The sequence below is a fragment of the Hylaeus anthracinus genome, unplaced genomic scaffold (assembly GCF_026225885.1).
Source record: "Hylaeus anthracinus isolate JK02 unplaced genomic scaffold, UHH_iyHylAnth1.0_haploid 11997, whole genome shotgun sequence".
In the NCBI taxonomy this organism is placed as follows: Eukaryota; Metazoa; Arthropoda; class Insecta; order Hymenoptera; family Colletidae; genus Hylaeus; species Hylaeus anthracinus.
Genome location: NW_026534344.1, coordinates 5,398,800 through 5,417,379, shown reverse-complemented (window position 1 = coordinate 5,417,379; position 18,580 = coordinate 5,398,800). Strand labels below are relative to the sequence as shown.

At 28.8% G+C, this 18,580-nt stretch overlaps 6 protein-coding genes across 11 annotated transcripts in view; 3 read left to right on the top strand and 3 right to left on the bottom strand.

The window, feature by feature from the left end:
* Positions 1 to 21: 21 nt before the first annotated feature.
* On the top strand, positions 22 to 7,427 carry LOC128889832 (kinetochore-associated protein 1). Its single transcript, XM_054147840.1, has 9 exons — positions 22 to 228; positions 629 to 870; positions 953 to 1,054; positions 1,137 to 1,260; positions 1,391 to 1,542; positions 1,653 to 1,855; positions 1,941 to 6,991; positions 7,128 to 7,211; positions 7,288 to 7,427. Exons 1-9 carry the CDS (start codon positions 34 to 36, stop codon positions 7,330 to 7,332), a joined length of 6,198 nt encoding a protein of 2,065 aa, XP_054003815.1. The 5' UTR covers positions 22 to 33; the 3' UTR covers positions 7,333 to 7,427.
* LOC128889867 (mitochondrial transcription rescue factor 1) lies at positions 7,349 to 8,972 on the bottom strand. 3 transcript variants are annotated; one of them, XM_054147912.1, is made up of 5 exons: positions 8,669 to 8,972; positions 8,299 to 8,562; positions 8,044 to 8,186; positions 7,809 to 7,881; positions 7,349 to 7,733 (listed from the first exon to the last, which is right to left on the bottom strand). In XM_054147912.1, the coding sequence occupies exons 2-5, from the start codon at positions 8,491 to 8,493 to the stop codon at positions 7,548 to 7,550; spliced, it is 597 nt and encodes a 198-aa protein (XP_054003887.1). In that variant the 5' UTR covers positions 8,494 to 8,562; positions 8,669 to 8,972; the 3' UTR covers positions 7,349 to 7,547. The 3 variants fall into 3 exon arrangements, with proteins under 3 accessions (XP_054003887.1, XP_054003888.1, XP_054003886.1); XM_054147913.1 differs by having other exon boundaries at positions 8,299 to 8,460; positions 8,669 to 8,971; XM_054147911.1 differs by lacking the exon at positions 8,669 to 8,972 and having other exon boundaries at positions 7,350 to 7,733; positions 8,299 to 8,662.
* Positions 8,973 to 9,485: 513 nt separating this feature from the next.
* LOC128889868 (ras-related C3 botulinum toxin substrate 1) lies at positions 9,486 to 14,850 on the bottom strand. 3 transcript variants are annotated; one of them, XM_054147917.1, is made up of 5 exons: positions 14,662 to 14,850; positions 14,339 to 14,492; positions 13,972 to 14,097; positions 13,171 to 13,507; positions 9,486 to 13,083 (listed from the first exon to the last, which is right to left on the bottom strand). In XM_054147917.1, the coding sequence occupies exons 3-5, from the start codon at positions 14,085 to 14,087 to the stop codon at positions 12,949 to 12,951; spliced, it is 588 nt and encodes a 195-aa protein (XP_054003892.1). In that variant the 5' UTR covers positions 14,088 to 14,097; positions 14,339 to 14,492; positions 14,662 to 14,850; the 3' UTR covers positions 9,486 to 12,948. The 3 variants fall into 3 exon arrangements, with proteins under 3 accessions (XP_054003892.1, XP_054003889.1, XP_054003890.1); XM_054147914.1 differs by having other exon boundaries at positions 14,339 to 14,850; XM_054147915.1 differs by lacking the exon at positions 14,339 to 14,492.
* Positions 14,851 to 14,907: 57 nt separating this feature from the next.
* On the top strand, positions 14,908 to 16,854 carry LOC128889859 (tRNA-splicing endonuclease subunit Sen34). Of its 2 annotated transcripts, none has more exons than XM_054147886.1 (6): positions 14,908 to 14,922; positions 15,189 to 15,527; positions 15,602 to 15,873; positions 15,933 to 16,143; positions 16,227 to 16,382; positions 16,468 to 16,854. In XM_054147886.1, the coding sequence occupies exons 2-6, from the start codon at positions 15,476 to 15,478 to the stop codon at positions 16,671 to 16,673; spliced, it is 897 nt and encodes a 298-aa protein (XP_054003861.1). In that variant the 5' UTR covers positions 14,908 to 14,922; positions 15,189 to 15,475; the 3' UTR covers positions 16,674 to 16,854. The 2 variants fall into 2 exon arrangements, with proteins under 2 accessions (XP_054003861.1, XP_054003860.1); XM_054147885.1 differs by lacking the exon at positions 14,908 to 14,922 and adding an exon at positions 14,929 to 15,109.
* LOC128889871 (39S ribosomal protein L27, mitochondrial) lies at positions 16,728 to 17,791 on the bottom strand. Its single transcript, XM_054147920.1, has 4 exons — positions 17,710 to 17,791; positions 17,356 to 17,433; positions 17,094 to 17,257; positions 16,728 to 16,997 (listed from the first exon to the last, which is right to left on the bottom strand). Exons 2-4 carry the CDS (start codon positions 17,429 to 17,431, stop codon positions 16,797 to 16,799), a joined length of 441 nt encoding a protein of 146 aa, XP_054003895.1. The 5' UTR covers positions 17,432 to 17,433; positions 17,710 to 17,791; the 3' UTR covers positions 16,728 to 16,796.
* Positions 17,792 to 18,579: 788 nt separating this feature from the next.
* LOC128889843 (T-complex protein 1 subunit alpha) overlaps position 18,580 on the top strand; it is a 3,209-nt gene continuing 3,208 nt past the window's right edge. Inside the window, exon 1 of the mRNA XM_054147862.1 lies at position 18,580. This exon is cut by the window's right edge and continues 128 nt beyond it. The gene's annotated coding sequence lies outside the window, so the exon portion shown is untranslated.

Sequence of the window (18,580 nt, the reverse complement as noted above, 5' to 3'; positions counted from 1 at the left end):
AGTACAATTTACAAACGTTATTGAAGAGGTCGCATGTTGCAAGCTTATTTACGCAAGCGTCAGTATTTTCATAAACGTTTCGCGGGTAATATGGCGTTGTGGAACAAAGTGTTGTCAGGTTTTGATAAAGAAGAAGAAACTGTTAATTTTGGTACGCGAACGATAGTAGAAAACAATGGTTCATTGTACGAAACTTCTACAATTGCCACGATACAATCTAACGAAAAGGTAAGTCGCTATCAGTTCTCATTTCGACTGCAACAAATTCTTGTATCTTAACGGTTTTTATCTTTCAATATTTTAAACACGAGTGTTTGCGAATCTATTAGATTATTGCGATTCTTTGAGTTTATTTTAAACAATATAATATTTTCCTTCATCCTGTATTAATTAATGATTTTGTTCTATCTGTGAACTATGAAATAAATAAATGCAAACTATAAATGAGTATCGATTCTAATTTAATTTCTTTTATATTATAATATTACAAATTGTTTTATTGCGTTAACTCTTGATAGATTCACAATATTTGTAACAATTTTATATTTTTTAACCGACTTCGAAAAGGAGGAGGTTACTCAATTCGACATGTATATTTATTTATTTTTTTTTTTATTTTTTTTGGAAGGCAATAAATGAGCCAAATGTTTTGGCATCCATGCAATACACAAGGCTTTGTGTTGCAATTGATAAATCAATTACAATATTTACGAATGAAACTTGTGAGGAAATATTATTAAGTATCAGTTTTAATTCATTAATAGTATGTTATTGCATCTCCGATGACAGTTCATTTTTGTTTGTTGTACTCTCAAGTGGAATTCTATATTGTCTTCATTTATTAACTAAAGGACAAGTTATTTTCTCAAAGTAAGTTAAAAAAATTATATCAGTGTTATATGGGTGTTTTATAAAATCATAATAGTTCTACCAAGTTAATCTTTATATGTAGAAATATTACAAGTGACACAAATACTATAAAAACAATATTATTACAAAATGAGTGTGAATTCATCAATATATATCTTGTTGCAAAAAATGGAGTCATTTACAGGTAATTATATAAAATTATTATGATTAAATGAAGTTTTCTATTATTCAAATTACCTATTTCAAAATCTGCAATTGTATTACAGAGCATCAAAGTTTAATGTTAAACTTATTAAAGATGCTATTTTTAATGAAACTAACATTACAGTAAAAGAACTTGTAGACCAAGTGCAATATGTACAGTTATTCAAAGGATTTTCTCATGATGAGGTAAATTAAATTTGTATTTTATCTTTCAACATTTCATTAACTAATAAATCACTTAGAAGAATGGAGATAATTTTATCTTCCACATAATTTATTTATAACAACCAAATATGTTATCATAAGATTTTTATAGGTAATATGTGCTACTATTGGTATAATAAATGAAGAAATATCAGTAGCTATGATATGTTCAAATATGTTATTTATGTGGCCCAGTGAACAATGTAATAATTTTAATTCAGTGTGTTATAATTATAGCATGGTAAAATTTTTAAAAAATCACATGTAAGTGTTTATGAACAATGTAGCATTGTATACTACTTTAAATACAAGTTAAATAAAAAATAAGCTATTTTATAGTAACATTAATAGATCACTTTTTTTAATGTTTATAGGTCAATGCTATGCTTATGTACAAATAACATATTACATATGGTATGCCCTCAAACTTTACTTGGTTTAAAAGTATATCATAAGCCTGTATCAGACTTTGTGATAATTGAAGATAATGACAATAGCTCATGTCAGATTCTTATTCTAACAACAAATGATAGTGAATGTGCTACTACACGTACTTTATGTGTCCTTTCATTCCCAGGTATGTGATGCATTAATTTAAAATATATCATAATTTATTTATGTTTGTTTTCTATATTATTACTTGAATACTCCATTTTCTGTAGAATTTGAACAGAAATTTCAAATAAGTGTACCTATTACAACATATCTTGTTGAAATTATGGATCCATGGGATGAAGTAATTTTATTCTTAGAAGGTGTCAATTACTTTGAGAATAATACTAAATATATAGACACAATTAGAATGAAAACTATATCAGAAAGTCTTCCTGAATATCAATTACAACGTTTAATAAGGAGAGAACAGTTTGATGGAGCTGAAGCTTTTGCAAACAAATTTAATTTATCCTTGGAACCAATTTATTGTGCAAAAGCAGCATTATTTTTATCACAACTTGGGCCTTGGGCAAGAAAAGTTACCAATCCTATTCAACTAGATGCTCTACTTAATATATTTGATAAAATAGAAAATGTGCAATACATAGTAGAATGTTGTAGCAAGGCACTTATACCAGACTATAAGCAAATGAGAAAAATTTATTTATACGCGCGCACAAGAATAATGGAAACTATTTCCAAAATGAGAAACAATGAACACCAAAATCTTCTGTTTTTAATTAACAACACATTGCACAAACTAGAAACATTTCACATGATTTGGGGATATTGTAAAGATTCTGAATTTTATAATGAAGACACCATGAAGGAATGGATAAGATTTTCACGAGCAAATTTTATGGAAGAATATAAAACTCATTTAAGTTTAGGTGAACTTGATGCAGCCACTCTGATTTGGACTAGACATCTTCCAGATATTGTGAAATATATTTCTGTAGAAAGTATGCAAAACATATTTGCAATTCTTCCTGAGAAAATATCTCCACCCACCCTTTGGCCATGGTTATCACATTTTATACCAACTTTACTATCTTTTATTCCTGGTGCAATGGGAGAAATTATTCTTTGGGGGTGTAACAGAGTTAAATCATTTGAACAATCGCATCGCGCTACATGGCCTCAAAATGGAATTGATTTTGCCAATAAATTTGTAAAATTATTAAGAATCGAAGAAAGTGACCAGTCCTTGCATGCTCATCGTGAATGCCTGAGTAAAGGTTCAGATCTAAAAAAATTTGTCTTCTTAATGCAAGCCTTGTCTGATATAAAAAAATTAAGAGGAAAGTATAGATTAACAATATTTCTGGATTCATACATTGGAGAACCAATTGAAGTATCATATATGTTGTTGAATAAAGTACATGTAGATATAATTCCACAATTTGTAAATACATTTCTAAAGCAGTACATGCTAAATAATTCTTTGCAAAACGATTATGTCTTTTCTACATACATACAGAAAACAATAAACAATTTTAAAAATTGGTGGTCTGGTGAAGAAGCACCTTGGGAACAAAAGATTGTTGTTATTATTGGCTTGATTCAGAATGTAGAGACTAAATTGCAGCAGACATTAGATGTATTAAAGAAAGCTTCAGTTCCATGGAGTTCCACTATGATAAATCTAGCAGAAATGAGCATTAATTTAGACCATGCTTTAGCGTCTCAAATTAGAATAGAATACAATTTTGTTCCAATAAAACTTATATTAAAGAAATACGGATATGAGCGTATTGGTATAAATGATAAATTTGTATGTCGTATAATAAAAGAAAATCATGATGACATGATTTCTCATATTGAACAAATAACTAAAAATGATCCCTTATTAAGAAAACAGGCATTTTCGTCTTGTACGAACTATTATCTATCTAGAGGGAATTTTGAGAAAGTGATGGAAATATTGAAGTCTTTAGAAACAGATATTTTATTATATTGCTGTGTACAAATTGTTAATTACGTAAGGGCCAGTTTAACTTTAAAGATCATACCTAAATCCCTTGAACATTTTATTGAAATGTTGGGTTGGGTGAAGTTGCAATTACAAGAAATGGCAAAAAAAAGTAAAAGTCAGTCACATTACTGCAACAGTGTTACTACTAGTATAGATGAAGTAAAGTCAATGTATTTCTTAAAAAAAGAGTTTCAAATTGATATCACAATCAAAGAATATTACACTGGTAAAAAGCAAGTATTACAGAATTACATCGAAAAATTGTACAGTGTAGATACTGAAAAAAATGATTGCTTGCCTATAAAGTACAAAAAAGTCATTAAAGTTGCAGATTTACTTCATTTACAAAGACTTGAAGCCATATCTTTATTATTAGAGTGGACAAAGGACGTAGATATGTTTAAATATTTTAGCAAATCCAAAGGACCACAGTTCCATTTAATGCAAGAAGAATGTCAGTATATACATAAGATGTGTTCATTAATGCTACAGTATGCTGAAATAGATCCAGGCATTGCAGTGAATATTCAGAATTTAATTTCTACTTCATTATGTGTTTGTTCTGATGATAAATTACAGTCCATGTTGCTATTACTTGTTTGGTCGAATTTGTATCAAGATTGTTTTAACAAAACTACTAAACACAGATCAGATGAACCGAGTACAATACAAAAAGAAGTTTCAAAAACAAATTGGAAATTGTACACGATATACAAAGATCTAGCTATTGCTGCAGATGAACTCTTGCTACCATTATTTAGAGACGTAATTTCTCTGCAGAAATTTCATATGGTTAAATCAAAATCTGATATAGAACATAAAGTAACAGATGAAACTGTTTTAAATTCCAAACCTCTAAGTATACAAGAGCCATTAAAGGAATTGCTTGATAAAATGAGGAAGTTAAAAGTGGAACATAACGATTATTGTTTATTGCAAATTATCAAGACATTATATTGCAATATTTCTATTATGCCAGATATACCTCCTACTTTGTTAGAAGAAACACAATCATTATATTTCCATTTTCTAATAGTGCTAATAAAAAAAATATTAAGCACACGAACATTCGATCTTCATCTTGGTCTGTCGTGTTTATTTATGTTACCCGAGTCAGAAGCGTGCAAATGGATTTCTACTGCTTGTAAATCATTGCCGCCAGATTGTACTCGACATTTAAGGATATCATTGCTTGGGTATGAATACTTTCGTTTGACAAAAAATCAATTATTAATTCAAACATATCAAGATAATAAAACCTTACACTTATGGGCACAAAAGTTATCAAAATATTCTATTTCGTACAAAGAGATTTTAACGAGCGATACTACAACTAAAAGAGAAATATTGCAACATATGATGAATTTTACTAGTGATCATATGGTATCTTTATTTGAAGAATTTTGCTTGAATTTTGGTTTTGATGTTCAAGATTGCTTATTACTTTATCTACAAACGATAATAAAGACGTGGAATCCAAAATTAAATATATGTAATGTTAATGGAAGAAAAGAATTACACATTGACAAAGATGAAGTAAATGAACTGGAAAAGAAATGTAACATCGTAGCTGCCAAGATTACAGACAAAGCTGCTCTAGTAAACTGCATCAACAGTGTTATCTCACAAATCAATTTCTATTATTATGAAGTATTCATAATCCTTATGGATCTTATAGGACACAAAAATATTGAACATATAAACTTTTTTTGTTTTCTTCAAAATTATACTCGCAATAGCCAACCTACGCAAATAGAACGTGACGAATGGATGCATCTTAATCCAGAATGTACGAATCTACCACCTATAGCAGAATGGCGTTTGCCCTTCTTACCTAAAGTTGCATTATGGACTCTTATAACTCCAGAATTAAATTTAAAGAGTTACGAAAAATGGTTAGAGATTGCTCCTGTTCTTAAATTACAATCACATATTATATCTACATTGGCCATTAAAGGCGAAGTAACCCACACGTGGGGAAATAAATATAAAACAGACAAATGGAGTCTTTGTTTGAGAAACAGTAGCTTATTAAATAATATAAAGAGATGTATAGAACGAATGGATGGTCCAAATGCATTATACTATGGCACAGCAGCATTATATTATGTTGTAAATCATACACCTCCAGGCGCTGACCAAGTAGCAGCACTTGAGGAATGTTATAAATATGCTCAACTATCAGTTCAGAAATCAACTACATTTGAAGAGGGAATGCTAGAGAAAATAAAATTTAAGTATTTACGTTTTACATCGGAACATATTTTACGTACACACGGCTTAGAAAAGAGGAACTATCTATCATTGATTGGAAATCCATATAAGTTGGTCCGCGAATTGTACACAGATGAAAGTATTCCGCAAAGATACAGATGTGTAATTGATCATAGACCCGATATAAATTCGGCAGTTAATTCTCTTAGTCAGTTGTTTTCTATCAACATGATGAAACTGTGGTTGGAATTATTACAAGAATGGTTGCAGCCAGAAAATAAATACACGAAATTTAATCAAAGTATAACGGATACATTCTCAGTCGTAAATTCCGAACCAAATTCGAATTCTGATGATAATTTATTAAGAGCGCGTTACATTCTAGAATACAGAAATCTCGAATTATCAGCTAACTTTCTTATAAATATTGCTTTTAATGAAAGTAACGAAAATTATAGCCCAGAAACACGTTACAGAGCTCTTCACGTGTTACAATCGATATTTAATACAGCTGAATTAGAAGATTTAACTAAACGTAATAATCAAACAATCAAAAAGTATATGAAATCTCTAAAGTACATAGATAGATTGGAATCATTGGGAATAGGTTACAGTATAAATGCGTTTGAAACATGTTCCAAGCATGAACTAGTACAGATTTTATGGAAAACGCAAAATTACTCAACACAAGCACTTATTCTTATTGCACAAATCTGCATAGATTTTGAAGTACATGATTATGTATTATGGGATAAAAATTTAACTCAATTAGCCAAATTATTAATAATTAACGATTTAAAAAAGATCTTACTACAAGTACGGAATATATGCGCTATTGTAAATTGTAACGGATATATATCAGGCTGGCAAGTAGTAATTTCTGAACCTTTTAGAAAAATGGATATTCATCCAACCTTTGAACAAATTAACAATTGTATTGAAGCACTACACCTTTTGTATTCTTGTCCTGTTGTACATGCATTGTCTTTTAATGACATTATGAAGTACTGCTTTCATTGCCAGCAACCACATATAGCTGCTGCTTTTTTACCTTTCTTGGATGATGATGTTAAAGAATATGTTTTACAGGTAAATAGATTATGTTTAACTTTGTACACATTCTGAGATAAATTCAAAAATTAGTGTAAATTACATTGTAGATTGCATTACATCAGATAATGAAATTACATTGAAATTTTTATTATTAAAGTAATACTTTTTATAGGAAATTAAAGATACAGGTAATGTTAACAAAGTATTGGAAGATTTAAGTAATTTGTCATTAAATGGAATACTTTGTATATCATATGTAAGTACTGAATATTTATGATATCAATTTTCTATGGAAGGAAATTTTTGACTGATAGTCTATTATTTTCTTTCAGTGCATTAAAGTTATACAAAATACATTGTTAAAAACAAATATGTAATGACATAATTGGTAACATTATTTCCATACATGCAGTCTTGTGTATTTATACTTTGTATACAATTGTTAAATAAATATTTATGATACATTTCATAACCTTTGAATTTAATTATTTATGAATTATTTGAAGATGATAATTATTTAAAAGAATAAAATGGTACTATACATGGCATATACATATTGAATAAGTTTTAAATTTATTAGTTTTTTCCAATGTTATGCCATACCATCCCATGGCTCAGGATAATCCTCAATTAATAAAGACTTATTTCTAAGCAATTTTACACTAATAGAGTCGACGTTTCCTTTGGCCTTTAATAATATAGAACGATGTACTATTATTAATTTTGGATTTTTAGTATCCCGGTCAACAACTAAATCAATTTCATCATCAACCTCCACCTATACAGTGAATGTATAATGAATCCTTTTGTTTTAGTATATAACTTTTCTGCTTAATTATAAGAATATCATTACCTGGTGAGATTTTTTTAGAATTTTCTTTCCATTAATACGAATATTGCTATCATAAAATGCTCTATCTATCAAGCTATAACAAATTAAATTTAAAATTATTGCTTCTATATGCTACATAGTAATTGCATTGGTTTGATATCACAAATAGATTGCTTGATATTTTATACATAAAGTTTCAAAGGTTTGAACTATATTTCTCAATATTTTATTTATCAAGTAATTTACAAGATCATACTTGCGTGACAATCCAAATGCTACCTTAGCAATAGCATCTACACGAAGAGAAGATACAGTAGCATTAATTATTTTCGAATTTTTTGTCAGTAGATAATCATCTACTTCGAGAGATTCGTTTTCTTCATTGTCATTTTCATCTACCTGAAAAAAATGTGTGCAACAAATATATAAATATACTTTGTTGTATTTGTTTATTACAATAAAAATATATTATATTATAAATATTCAAACTAGATAATATTGTTTTGATTACTTCTTCAGAAGCTTCTTTCTTGCTCTTGAATCTTTTAAGTATCATGAGGTTAGAGTTTTGTTTTAAATACAAATGATTTACAATTAAATTATATTGTTGACAATTAAATTTCCGTACATTTCGTAATGTATGAAATATTCGTTTATTGTCACGTATTGTCCTCTGCACGAAATTATAAATCGTTCTAGACAACATCGTACAAAGTTTTTTGTCTTACGTATTAAGTATTTGCATATACTGAGTTATAAGAACATATAAGAATTCCTGTACGAATAGTATTCTTACAGAATTAAAAATTGTACTGGAGATATTAAACTAAAACTCATACACACAATGTGTTACGCATTCCGGCATTCCTGTCTTCACTAACCTCTAATATCTTCGATTTCGTCCATCTTTTATAATGTTCCAAATTTCGTTTCTTTGTACTACTTATGAAACATTTGGTTCTAAGGAATTAAGCTACTGCCTCATTTTTGCTTCGTAAATTATATATACTATTTATAGTCATAGTTATGATAATTTGGAAATGGCACTTGTTTAAAATCTATTATTTTTGGATATGTAAATAATAATACATACATATAATGCAATATTATTGTTACAATAGGCACTAATAAAACATATAAAAAAATTAATCAGATATTACTTAACAATATTAATTATGTTGTACTTCAAGTTTGTTATCTTCTATTGGATCATGGAGTAAGAGTTCTGATTGAAAATTTAAATATTTCTTAATATGTACTTTATTTTAAGAAATTCTTTTCAAAATACATATAAATAAAAATAAATGCTTCCAAGTGGTATTTAGAACATGCATCTATGTAGTTACATTTTGATTGTTATTTAACACTATAATTTGTATTTTCCATAAGAAAATAGGACAGCTAATATTAATTAAATAATGTTCGTATGACACTTTGTATATACCACTGTATTGGCAGCAGAAGAGTGCTTCTATGGAGATAGAATAAATTAAATATAATTAAGATCTATTATCAACATTTTTTTTATGTAATCATGTTATAAGTACATTTGAAAACATAGGAGAAGAATTGTACCATTACTTTTTATTATTAATAAAATCAACTCTAGAATTTTTTGTGCAAAGTAATAACACAATTTCTATAGATTATCTCATTATGCATTACTAATTGTGAACCTGGAATAGGAAAAACATGATATATATCACTATAAAGCTCCCTTGTGCTGCTTTATTAGTACAGAAATTAGTGGTTTTACAGAAATTTTAAGAAAATAGATAAGTGTTATGTTTATACATTACTGATGATTAAATTTGTATCTTAGTGCATGTACATACATTTGTATTCTAATGCAATCTTATCCTCCTTGTTTGGTTTATTGTGTTCTACCTAAATTGACAATATCTTAAATTGAGTCAATACTTTCATGTCTTTCATTTTATCATTTCGGTTTGATTGTTTTCCTCTTTTAATAAAGATGTTCGTTTATTGATTAAACGCGATTCGAATATAAATTTCGATAAAACATTTCATATACAAATAAAATCAGATTCTTGGTGACTAGAATATTTTTACACTTCATACATTCATTCTTTGTATACTTATATGCAATAATACATAATAAAAATTATAAACGTTACATTAAAAATAATATTGGACTTTGGTTTGTAGCATCCTTTGCTGTTTTTTTTTCTTTAAAAAAAGAGTCAATGTAAATTACCATTGTTAAGTGCACAAGTTGTAAGTAGTGTAATTCATCTTACCAATAATACTCATGAATTCAAAATTTTGTTTTCATTACAAATTTCGGTCGATTCCATTCTCATTTAAAATAAGGAAGCAATAATTAACAGTTGCTAGAGAGAAAAAAGAAAAGTTTCAAATATAAATTGAAATAGTAGAATAAAGTTTTTATTTATATTGTAATATTGCAAAAAAGTTATTGAATTAATCTTAAAAGTTAAAAAAATCTGCTTTAAGATCTTAAGATTAAAAATCTTAAAAAGATTGTGCTTTGTCTAGTTCTTACTTTTAATGGATCTAAGTTTGATACATTGTTATAATATGTAATCTGACTTTGGATTGACATTTCAAAAATCTAAAAATTTACTAGTAACTTTTTCTCATAATTCGATATATACGTAACAAATAAATAACAGAGTTCACTACGTACACGCGATAGTAATTGTAAAACAAATCCACTACTTACAATAAATGCAAATTTGCATATAATTATTATATTACAAAAGTTGGTGCTTGTTCACTTTATATAATAAATGTGTCACGTTTATGTACGTATGTACACAATATAAAAACTTCCTAGGCTTAAACATGTCGTAGAATAGCAATAATATCTTGAGTTGTGCTCTTTGAAGTATCAAAGAAAAAAAATTGTCTTACACAGGAACTACAAATGTATTGTACGTCCTTAACTAAAAATTTAATTTATATACGATATCTTGCAGCAGAAAGTGTCAGAAATAAATTTTCTGTTGAAAGTTGTAGCAAATACAATAAAGTGTAAAGCTTACTGCAAACATCTCGCGGCACACTCTATACTTCAATCACATGACTAATTACTCAAATAGATTGTGTACATACCGAAATACTTTAAGAGGAAAGAAATCATATTATTTCGTCATCAAACTGTGCTTGATTGAAATTTAGAGCATGTTATTACTATGCTACAGTATGTACACTCAGCAAGCATTAATATGCCTCATTCATAATTCACTCTCGCTTACACTAAGAATTTTTCATTTTAAATATGATGACGTATCTCTAATTCGTTTCAAAATTCATGTTGAGTACAAATATGAACAAAGTATGTTACGTAATATTCGTTTTATAAATTTGAAAGCATATGGCACGCATGTCCTATCTTTTTATATTCTAAGCTTCTTTTTTAAATATAAAAAAATAGCATGTTTACGAGTAGAGGAATATTTGTTAGTCATCATCATCACACTATTTTTTTTTCATTGAGTCCTTTTATAAAGAGAATGTAGTATCTATGAAAATAATATTTTAATATTGTAGATCGGCGTAAACGAAGTATGTTACAGTATAATAGTAGCAATGAAAAATTCACAATAATAAATTAGATGCAAGTAATTCAATACATAAGAGAAAAGTTATTTGTTCTGTACAATGTACTCATTATTCTAAAATATGTGATACTGGTTTTTTTTTAATTCTGAAGATTTATATAAATTAATTTTATAAAAATAATAATGGAAGATTAAAGATATCATGGTATTTTTTTTTAAATAAATTGTGCTATGTTTTTCATTTTATAGGCATAATTTACACCTTACGTTCGTCACTGGAAATGAAATACATTTCCTTACACAATTCAACATATATTTTGATTATTATTTTTCCAATGCAATCTCAATTACTATTAAAAATAATTTAGGGCTGATAATCAGATTGCACCTGTGCAACAATCTGTAAAACTGTATCTGCTACAGGAAACCACAGCAATACAATTCGAAATAGATGTTTCGTATTACACTTCTTTAAAAATATTCTGACTCAAAACATGGTCAAAATCAAATAAATATCAATATACATAATACACTATTTTGCTTGTATTATGTAGGTACAAGAAAATGTTCGAATTCTAGACAATAAAGTCTCATATAAACCTATTAAATTCGTCCACAAAAAGTGTACAAATGTTTGTTGGCAGTATATTATACATAAATGTACCTTTTTCTGTTGCAATGCGAAGAAATATTACGATCGCAATATTCATAAAAAAGTTCAAGATAAGTATAAAATATTTTCTGTTACAAGATTTTTCAATTCCTTTATAAGTTTTTTTTTTTCTAATTTCGCTATTAAGTAAGGGAGTCTAATAAGATACAAACATATATTGTCTAGAACTGACATAAAAAATGCTCGCATTGTTGATTTGATTTTTTCGTTGCTATGGCACTGTACGTTGAAATAACACTATATAATGCTATTTTACATTTTATAAAAATTGTTAGTATATTGATTGTTATATCTATTATATGCGTGTACTAAAATGAATGTTTTCACTATTATAAATATAAAAGTTTTGAAGTCTGGCAGCTCTCATGAACAAAGTTCCAAGATTCGACAGTGTTATTTATAAAAACATTAACTTTATTTCAATATTATAAATCGAGACACTAAGTTAAAAAATTACATAATATGACAACAAAATGGATGTTGTCATAATATAAAAATAAAAAAATTACCTGTAAATATGTATAGTTTCAAGATTATGAGATTATTTCCTCTTGACATTGACTAGTACATTAATTATAAATTTATAGGTTAAAAAATGCTACAAACATGATACATATAAATCTATAGTAAATTTCATTCATTTGAATTTCATAAGTAAAATGGTTAAAAATTTGACCATACTTTTTCGTTGTCCAAGTTTTCTTTTTAGTCTTACAGCATTAATTTTACAACTTACGTTAAAATAAGGAAGCTGTAAATTGTACTTTATTTATGACACGATAAACTACAGCTGCCAGAAAAGTTGTTTAAAATGTATGGTGTGCTATCTCCATTTCAAAACATTCATATTTTCTTTCATTTCTTTATGACAAAATTAATTTCAGTCTGTCAGTTTATATATGGCTTTACCTACATCGATTCATTCCTGATCATTTATTGTTTATAACATAGTGCATCTTCTCTGTCTGCGTTTTTGAGGTTCTGGTCTTAAGACAGCACGTACTGCTTCATCAAATACTTGTTTCAGACCACGTTGCGTGAGTGCAGAACATTCCATATATTTCACTGCACGAATCTATGGATTATATTTGAAGTCAATAAGGTTATAATAGAGTTTTAAAGTTTAAGTGAATTTTGCGGCATAACAGGAAATCATTCTGACCTTATTTGCCAATTTTTGTCCTTGTTCACGTTTTATGGCACTGAGGCCTTGTTCAGCTAAGGCAGTAAGTGTTTCACGATCATCTCGTAAGTCTATTTTAGTTCCAACGAGTATCATTGGTGCATCTGGGCAGTGATGTTTTATCTCTGGATACCATTTACTGGTAACATTTTCAAACGATGATGGGCTTGTTACAGAGAAACAAATAAGAAAGACATCAGTCTGAGGGTATGAAAGTGGACGAAGCCTATCATAGTCTTCTTGACCTGCTGTATCCCAAAGACCCAAACTAACAGGTATTCCATCCACAACCATGGGTGCTGAGTAATTGTCAAATCTGTATAATACAATGAAAACTATATTTAAGTATTCAAAAATTAAAGGAAATTAAAAAAAGAACATTTGGTAAGTTGTTACAATAAAAATCTAATAGCAAACTATAAATACATTTAATATATTTGACTTAAATATCTTTCTTAAATATATACATTTATGAAATAATTACATATTTAAATGAAGTTTCAAAAGACTAAGACACAAAGAATGTTATAAAAATATGATGCAGAATGGATTACTTCCTGCAAGTAATGGAAGGGTGTCCAATACTGTTTTACTATTATTAGCCACCCCATTTCACTACTCCAAGAAAAAAATGAGTAATAAAAAGTCATTACAAAAATACTGTCCTCAAAAATAAAAGTATTTCCCCAAGGAATTCTTAATTAAATTCTCGATTTTATTCATATTATATTGTCATAAATAACGCAAAAATATTGTAATTCGTACAATAGTAACACTTACACTGTGGGTACGTATTCTCCTGGAAAACTGTCTGTTGTATATGATATTAACATACACGTTTTTCCTACAGTTCCATCTCCTACCACCACACACTTGATTGGTCTACCTGAACTCATGTTTCTAAGACTGAAGTAACAAATAAATATCGTTATTTCGTTGTTAAAATACTATATTTTGATTAGAAAATTACACAAGGCGGGTTCGACTTTTTGTACTACTTCGAACAAAAGAAGACAGCTAAGGAGTTTGCTTTGGATAACAAAAAAGCGCTAATAACAGCGGATATTTAAAGGTGTTAGCTTAAAGGTGTTGTCGTTAACAGTATTTTAAGCAGATATAATTTAGTAATTTGGTAAATAACGGTTACCTTCACGTGACACTGATACAATCGTCAATTACAATCCTACAGTCCGTAGAAACTGTAAGGTACGTTTAGGCGATGAGAAGTATTTTTCATATAAAACGTTACACCCAAAATGTATTTTATATCGATACTGCGCGTATCGTTAAGTCATGTAAATCTGTCAAATGATTCGAGGGTAATAAAACGATACACGTTTCAGATTTGAAGGTTAGTCGTGAAAGTATGTGGCTCTGGTTTAATTGAAGGGCTTGCCCTTCGATTTCAGTTTCATTTGTTAGGTGTGCAATCGGTAAACAAGGGTTTATCGGTATCGCTCGATCACTCACCAAATATGAACAAACGTTAGAGTAGAAAAAAAAATCACTACTTCGTCACGATTTCGATTGCGTGTATATTAGACTTTCTTCAAAAAATGATAAAACCGGGTGCCATGACGGTATTGCGGTTTTTGGGACTAAAACGGACGTAGCTGGACGTAGCCTTCGCTTGGTGACAGATGTTCGACAATCCTCTTCCTTCCCCTTCTACGGGGCACGATTATTATTCAGAAATGATGAATGGCGACATCTGTCGAAAAAATCTTTTTGGTAGGATCCATATCTTCGTATGATGTCAAATTGTGTAGTGATATCGAAAGTATTTTGCATATATAAAAACATCTACATTTGCATAAGTAACTGATGACAATGAATTTTATTATATTAAATTAACTTCTTACAATACTATTCTACACTGCTGCAATTCTTCTCAATGATAAGCATTTCAAACGTTCTAGTAATCATTGTTTTTATTTTATTATTTATTATCCTTTGGAAAAACTGATGTAATATTGTATTTAAATTACTTTATACAGATTCTGAACATATTTCTTTTTCGACGATTATCCGAAAAAGTTCCTAAAAAATTGTCATTATATGTGGATCAGCATTTAGCATTTAATTTGATTGGTCATTGAGAATCAGAGCTAAGAAAAATATGTCTTTCAAAAAGTAAATAATTTACTTCTAAGCCGATCCATTCCATAATCGAAGTAAGACGCTAGTATATTTGTAAGATCATGTCACTTTTGAGTGTATTGAAAAGTTTGTGATAGTGAAATACGTTTAGAAAGGTTATACAAATTTTTCTTTTATATTGGAAATGATTGATTTAATTTCATCGAGAGATAACGTTTTCGTGTGGAGTGCAGAAGGTAACTATCAAAAATATATATTGTTTGGTGTAAATATAAATTTATAAGTATACTTTCTTATTTTTATCTTTCAGACTGGTTAAAACTTAGAAAAGATTATAGAATAGTTGGTGATTTAATAGGTTGCCTTCCAAAAAAACCTAGGCAAGATGTACTTTTAGGTCTTCCATTGCTCTTACAACCAGAAGAAGTATCTCTTCTACTTGAAAAAAATATTGTACGACTTGTACAGTATCCATGCTTTCAAAAACCACCAACTGATTCATTGAAACAATCTTTTGAAGAATATAGGAATAAGTTGTATATAGAACAAGAAGAATGTTTAAGAAAGGAAAGAAAAAAACAGGTAACAGGTGTGATTTTTTTAAAAAAGAAATTCTTATTAAATAATAAATATCGTTATAGGTAATTGGAGTGATGGACAAAATTATAGAAGGAAAGAAACGAAAGATACTTGGTATAGAAACAAGAAAAAAAAAGGCAAAGAAAACATTAGATCCAAAAGTACAAGAAGCTCTTAATAATATTGAGATAAATAGACAAGATTTATTAGAAGAAGAAATGGCAAAATTACCTAAACTAGATAAAAGTGATGCTCTAGTTCAAACTCATACAGGTAAGGGAAGAGAAAGGTAATGTTAATTGCATTATGAATATTTATATTTATTTCTGAAGAAATTGAGACCAATACAATTTCAGTATACCCATGGGTGGATAATGTTGAAGTAATTGAATGGAAATACCCCTCCAATAATAGAGAAAAACTTCGATATAAAACATATAAAGATCTATGGGAAAGAGGATATTATGTAACAAGTGGAGGAAAATTTGGTGGAGATTTTTTAGCATATCCTGGTTTGTAGCATGCAATCTATTTTTCACTATTTATATAGTATTTGCAAAGTAAAATAGATTTTCTAATTTTCCATTATTTTTGTAGGAGATCCCATTATGTTTCATTCTCAATTTATAGTTCAATGCAAGGACAGAAATGAAGAAATTCCAATAATTGAACTGGCGGCTCAATGTCGTATTGCATGCCATGTTCGAAAGACACGTGTTTACGCATTCTTTTCTGAAGATCAAAATAGTATAACGTATCAATCGTTTCAATGGGCAGAAAGTAATATACTCGAAAATGGTTAATGGCTTGTTATATACTATCGATTTTGGAAGGGGAATAAACTGAGAAATGTACTATTTTCCTGCTGTCATCAATTTGTACTTTTAATTCATAAATGAAACGAAAGTATAACTACAATATTTTATCTACACAGTATCAATTAAAATAAATCTGTCATGCATTGGTTCAGGAATAACATTAAAATGTTTCTTGTATATAGGGGTTTCTCCTCTGCCTCCATAGAAACGTTGAGCCCAGGAACTTGAATTTGGATTGATTTTTTCACATGTGACCATTACTGTTCCAGGTTCCATAGCATATAATGTACCATTACGACCCATACCAACCTGTCATGAAGAAAATAACAAACATATATGTCATACACATTTGTATACTAGGAAATATTGTTCCATAAATATAAATTTTAAAAAACACAAACTTACATAAAGTCCTGGATGAAATCTAGGTGTAAGTTGTGTAGCTAATAACTGTCTTTCTTTAACTAAGTGTCCATCTTGTACTTTCCATCCTCTATGTTTTGGTCTTGGATGACCAGGTTTAATTCTTGTACTGCTGCTGGCTTTTTTTGATGCATATCTAACACATGCTGTTAATCATTTAAATTTTAATTTGGAAATAAATTTAAATGTTAGGATAAATTTGACAATAAGAATGTAGTGTAAGTACAAATCAATTTTTACAAACCTAAGTTACTGGTACTAGTATTGATAAAAGGTTTAGTAGTTTGCAAACTACCAATAAAATGCGTTAAGAGGCTCATCTCTGAAATACAATTATTTCAATTATTACACACTATTCTTCATATGAAAAATCATATACAAAACGTATTCAAATTATATTTCATAAATGCATAAAATAGCTAGCCATAACCTAAGAGCACAAGCAATCGAGTCTTAATTTAAGAAAATAACGACGGTGTAATATCTTCATTGCTATTTAGTTTTGTTCCATTCAATTTATATTGATATACACATATATGAAAACTGGATATGCTTGGATATCATTGAATATCGTTGGATATCGCTTATAAACAATTACCTTTATCAATTTTTAGATGCAAATGTAGAATCTAACATTTCTGAATTGATCTACTGATTGGGTGCATCCAGAACCGCTCACTGAGTCGCTCAGTGAGCGAGTTTCTAGTACTAGTGGCGCCATCGGTGGCAAAACGGCCAAGTTTGTAGTGAAAATAGTTTTCACTATTTTTGTAAGATGGCGCCACTAATAACTTGTAATTAATTATTCTTTATTTTTTATAAATCCATGATTAATACGATTACTTGTTTTATAACGCTACAATATATTGCTTAATATATCAAACAAATCATTTTTATGAATAGTTATTTAATGCAGAAACAATGTTAGACCCCTTTAGTTAGTGGTGCTATCTAATAGCAACGGCAGGAACTATTTTCACCACAAACTTGGGAATTTTGCCACCGGTGGCGACACTAGTACAAAAACCCGCTCATAAAGCGGCTTAGTGAGCGTTGATCTTTCTGAATGGACCTATTGTAATATTTTTATTTTATATATTGATTAATCTAGTTGTACCTGTTCTTATTTGTTTTCTTTTATTAATTACGAACAATAAGAACAAAATATTCATTATTATGTTTAAAACTAATTTATCATGATATTTTTCAATGTATGTTCTATATGTCAAGCAACCATTAATTTTTCTATTATCAATAATATATGTCCGTAAATCTAACGTTAGTAATCATTTTTCCAGAAGGTAATAGAAAACGTTCTTTGTCCACAATTTTAAAGCCAATTAAAAAGGAGCGCATAACAAATCAACCAATCATAAGTGATGTCAAAGTTGTCCCTAAAAGGATGTAAGAAGGATAGGCGTCGCTGATCATCGCCATTATTAATATTAGTCACACGCGGATCCATTCGT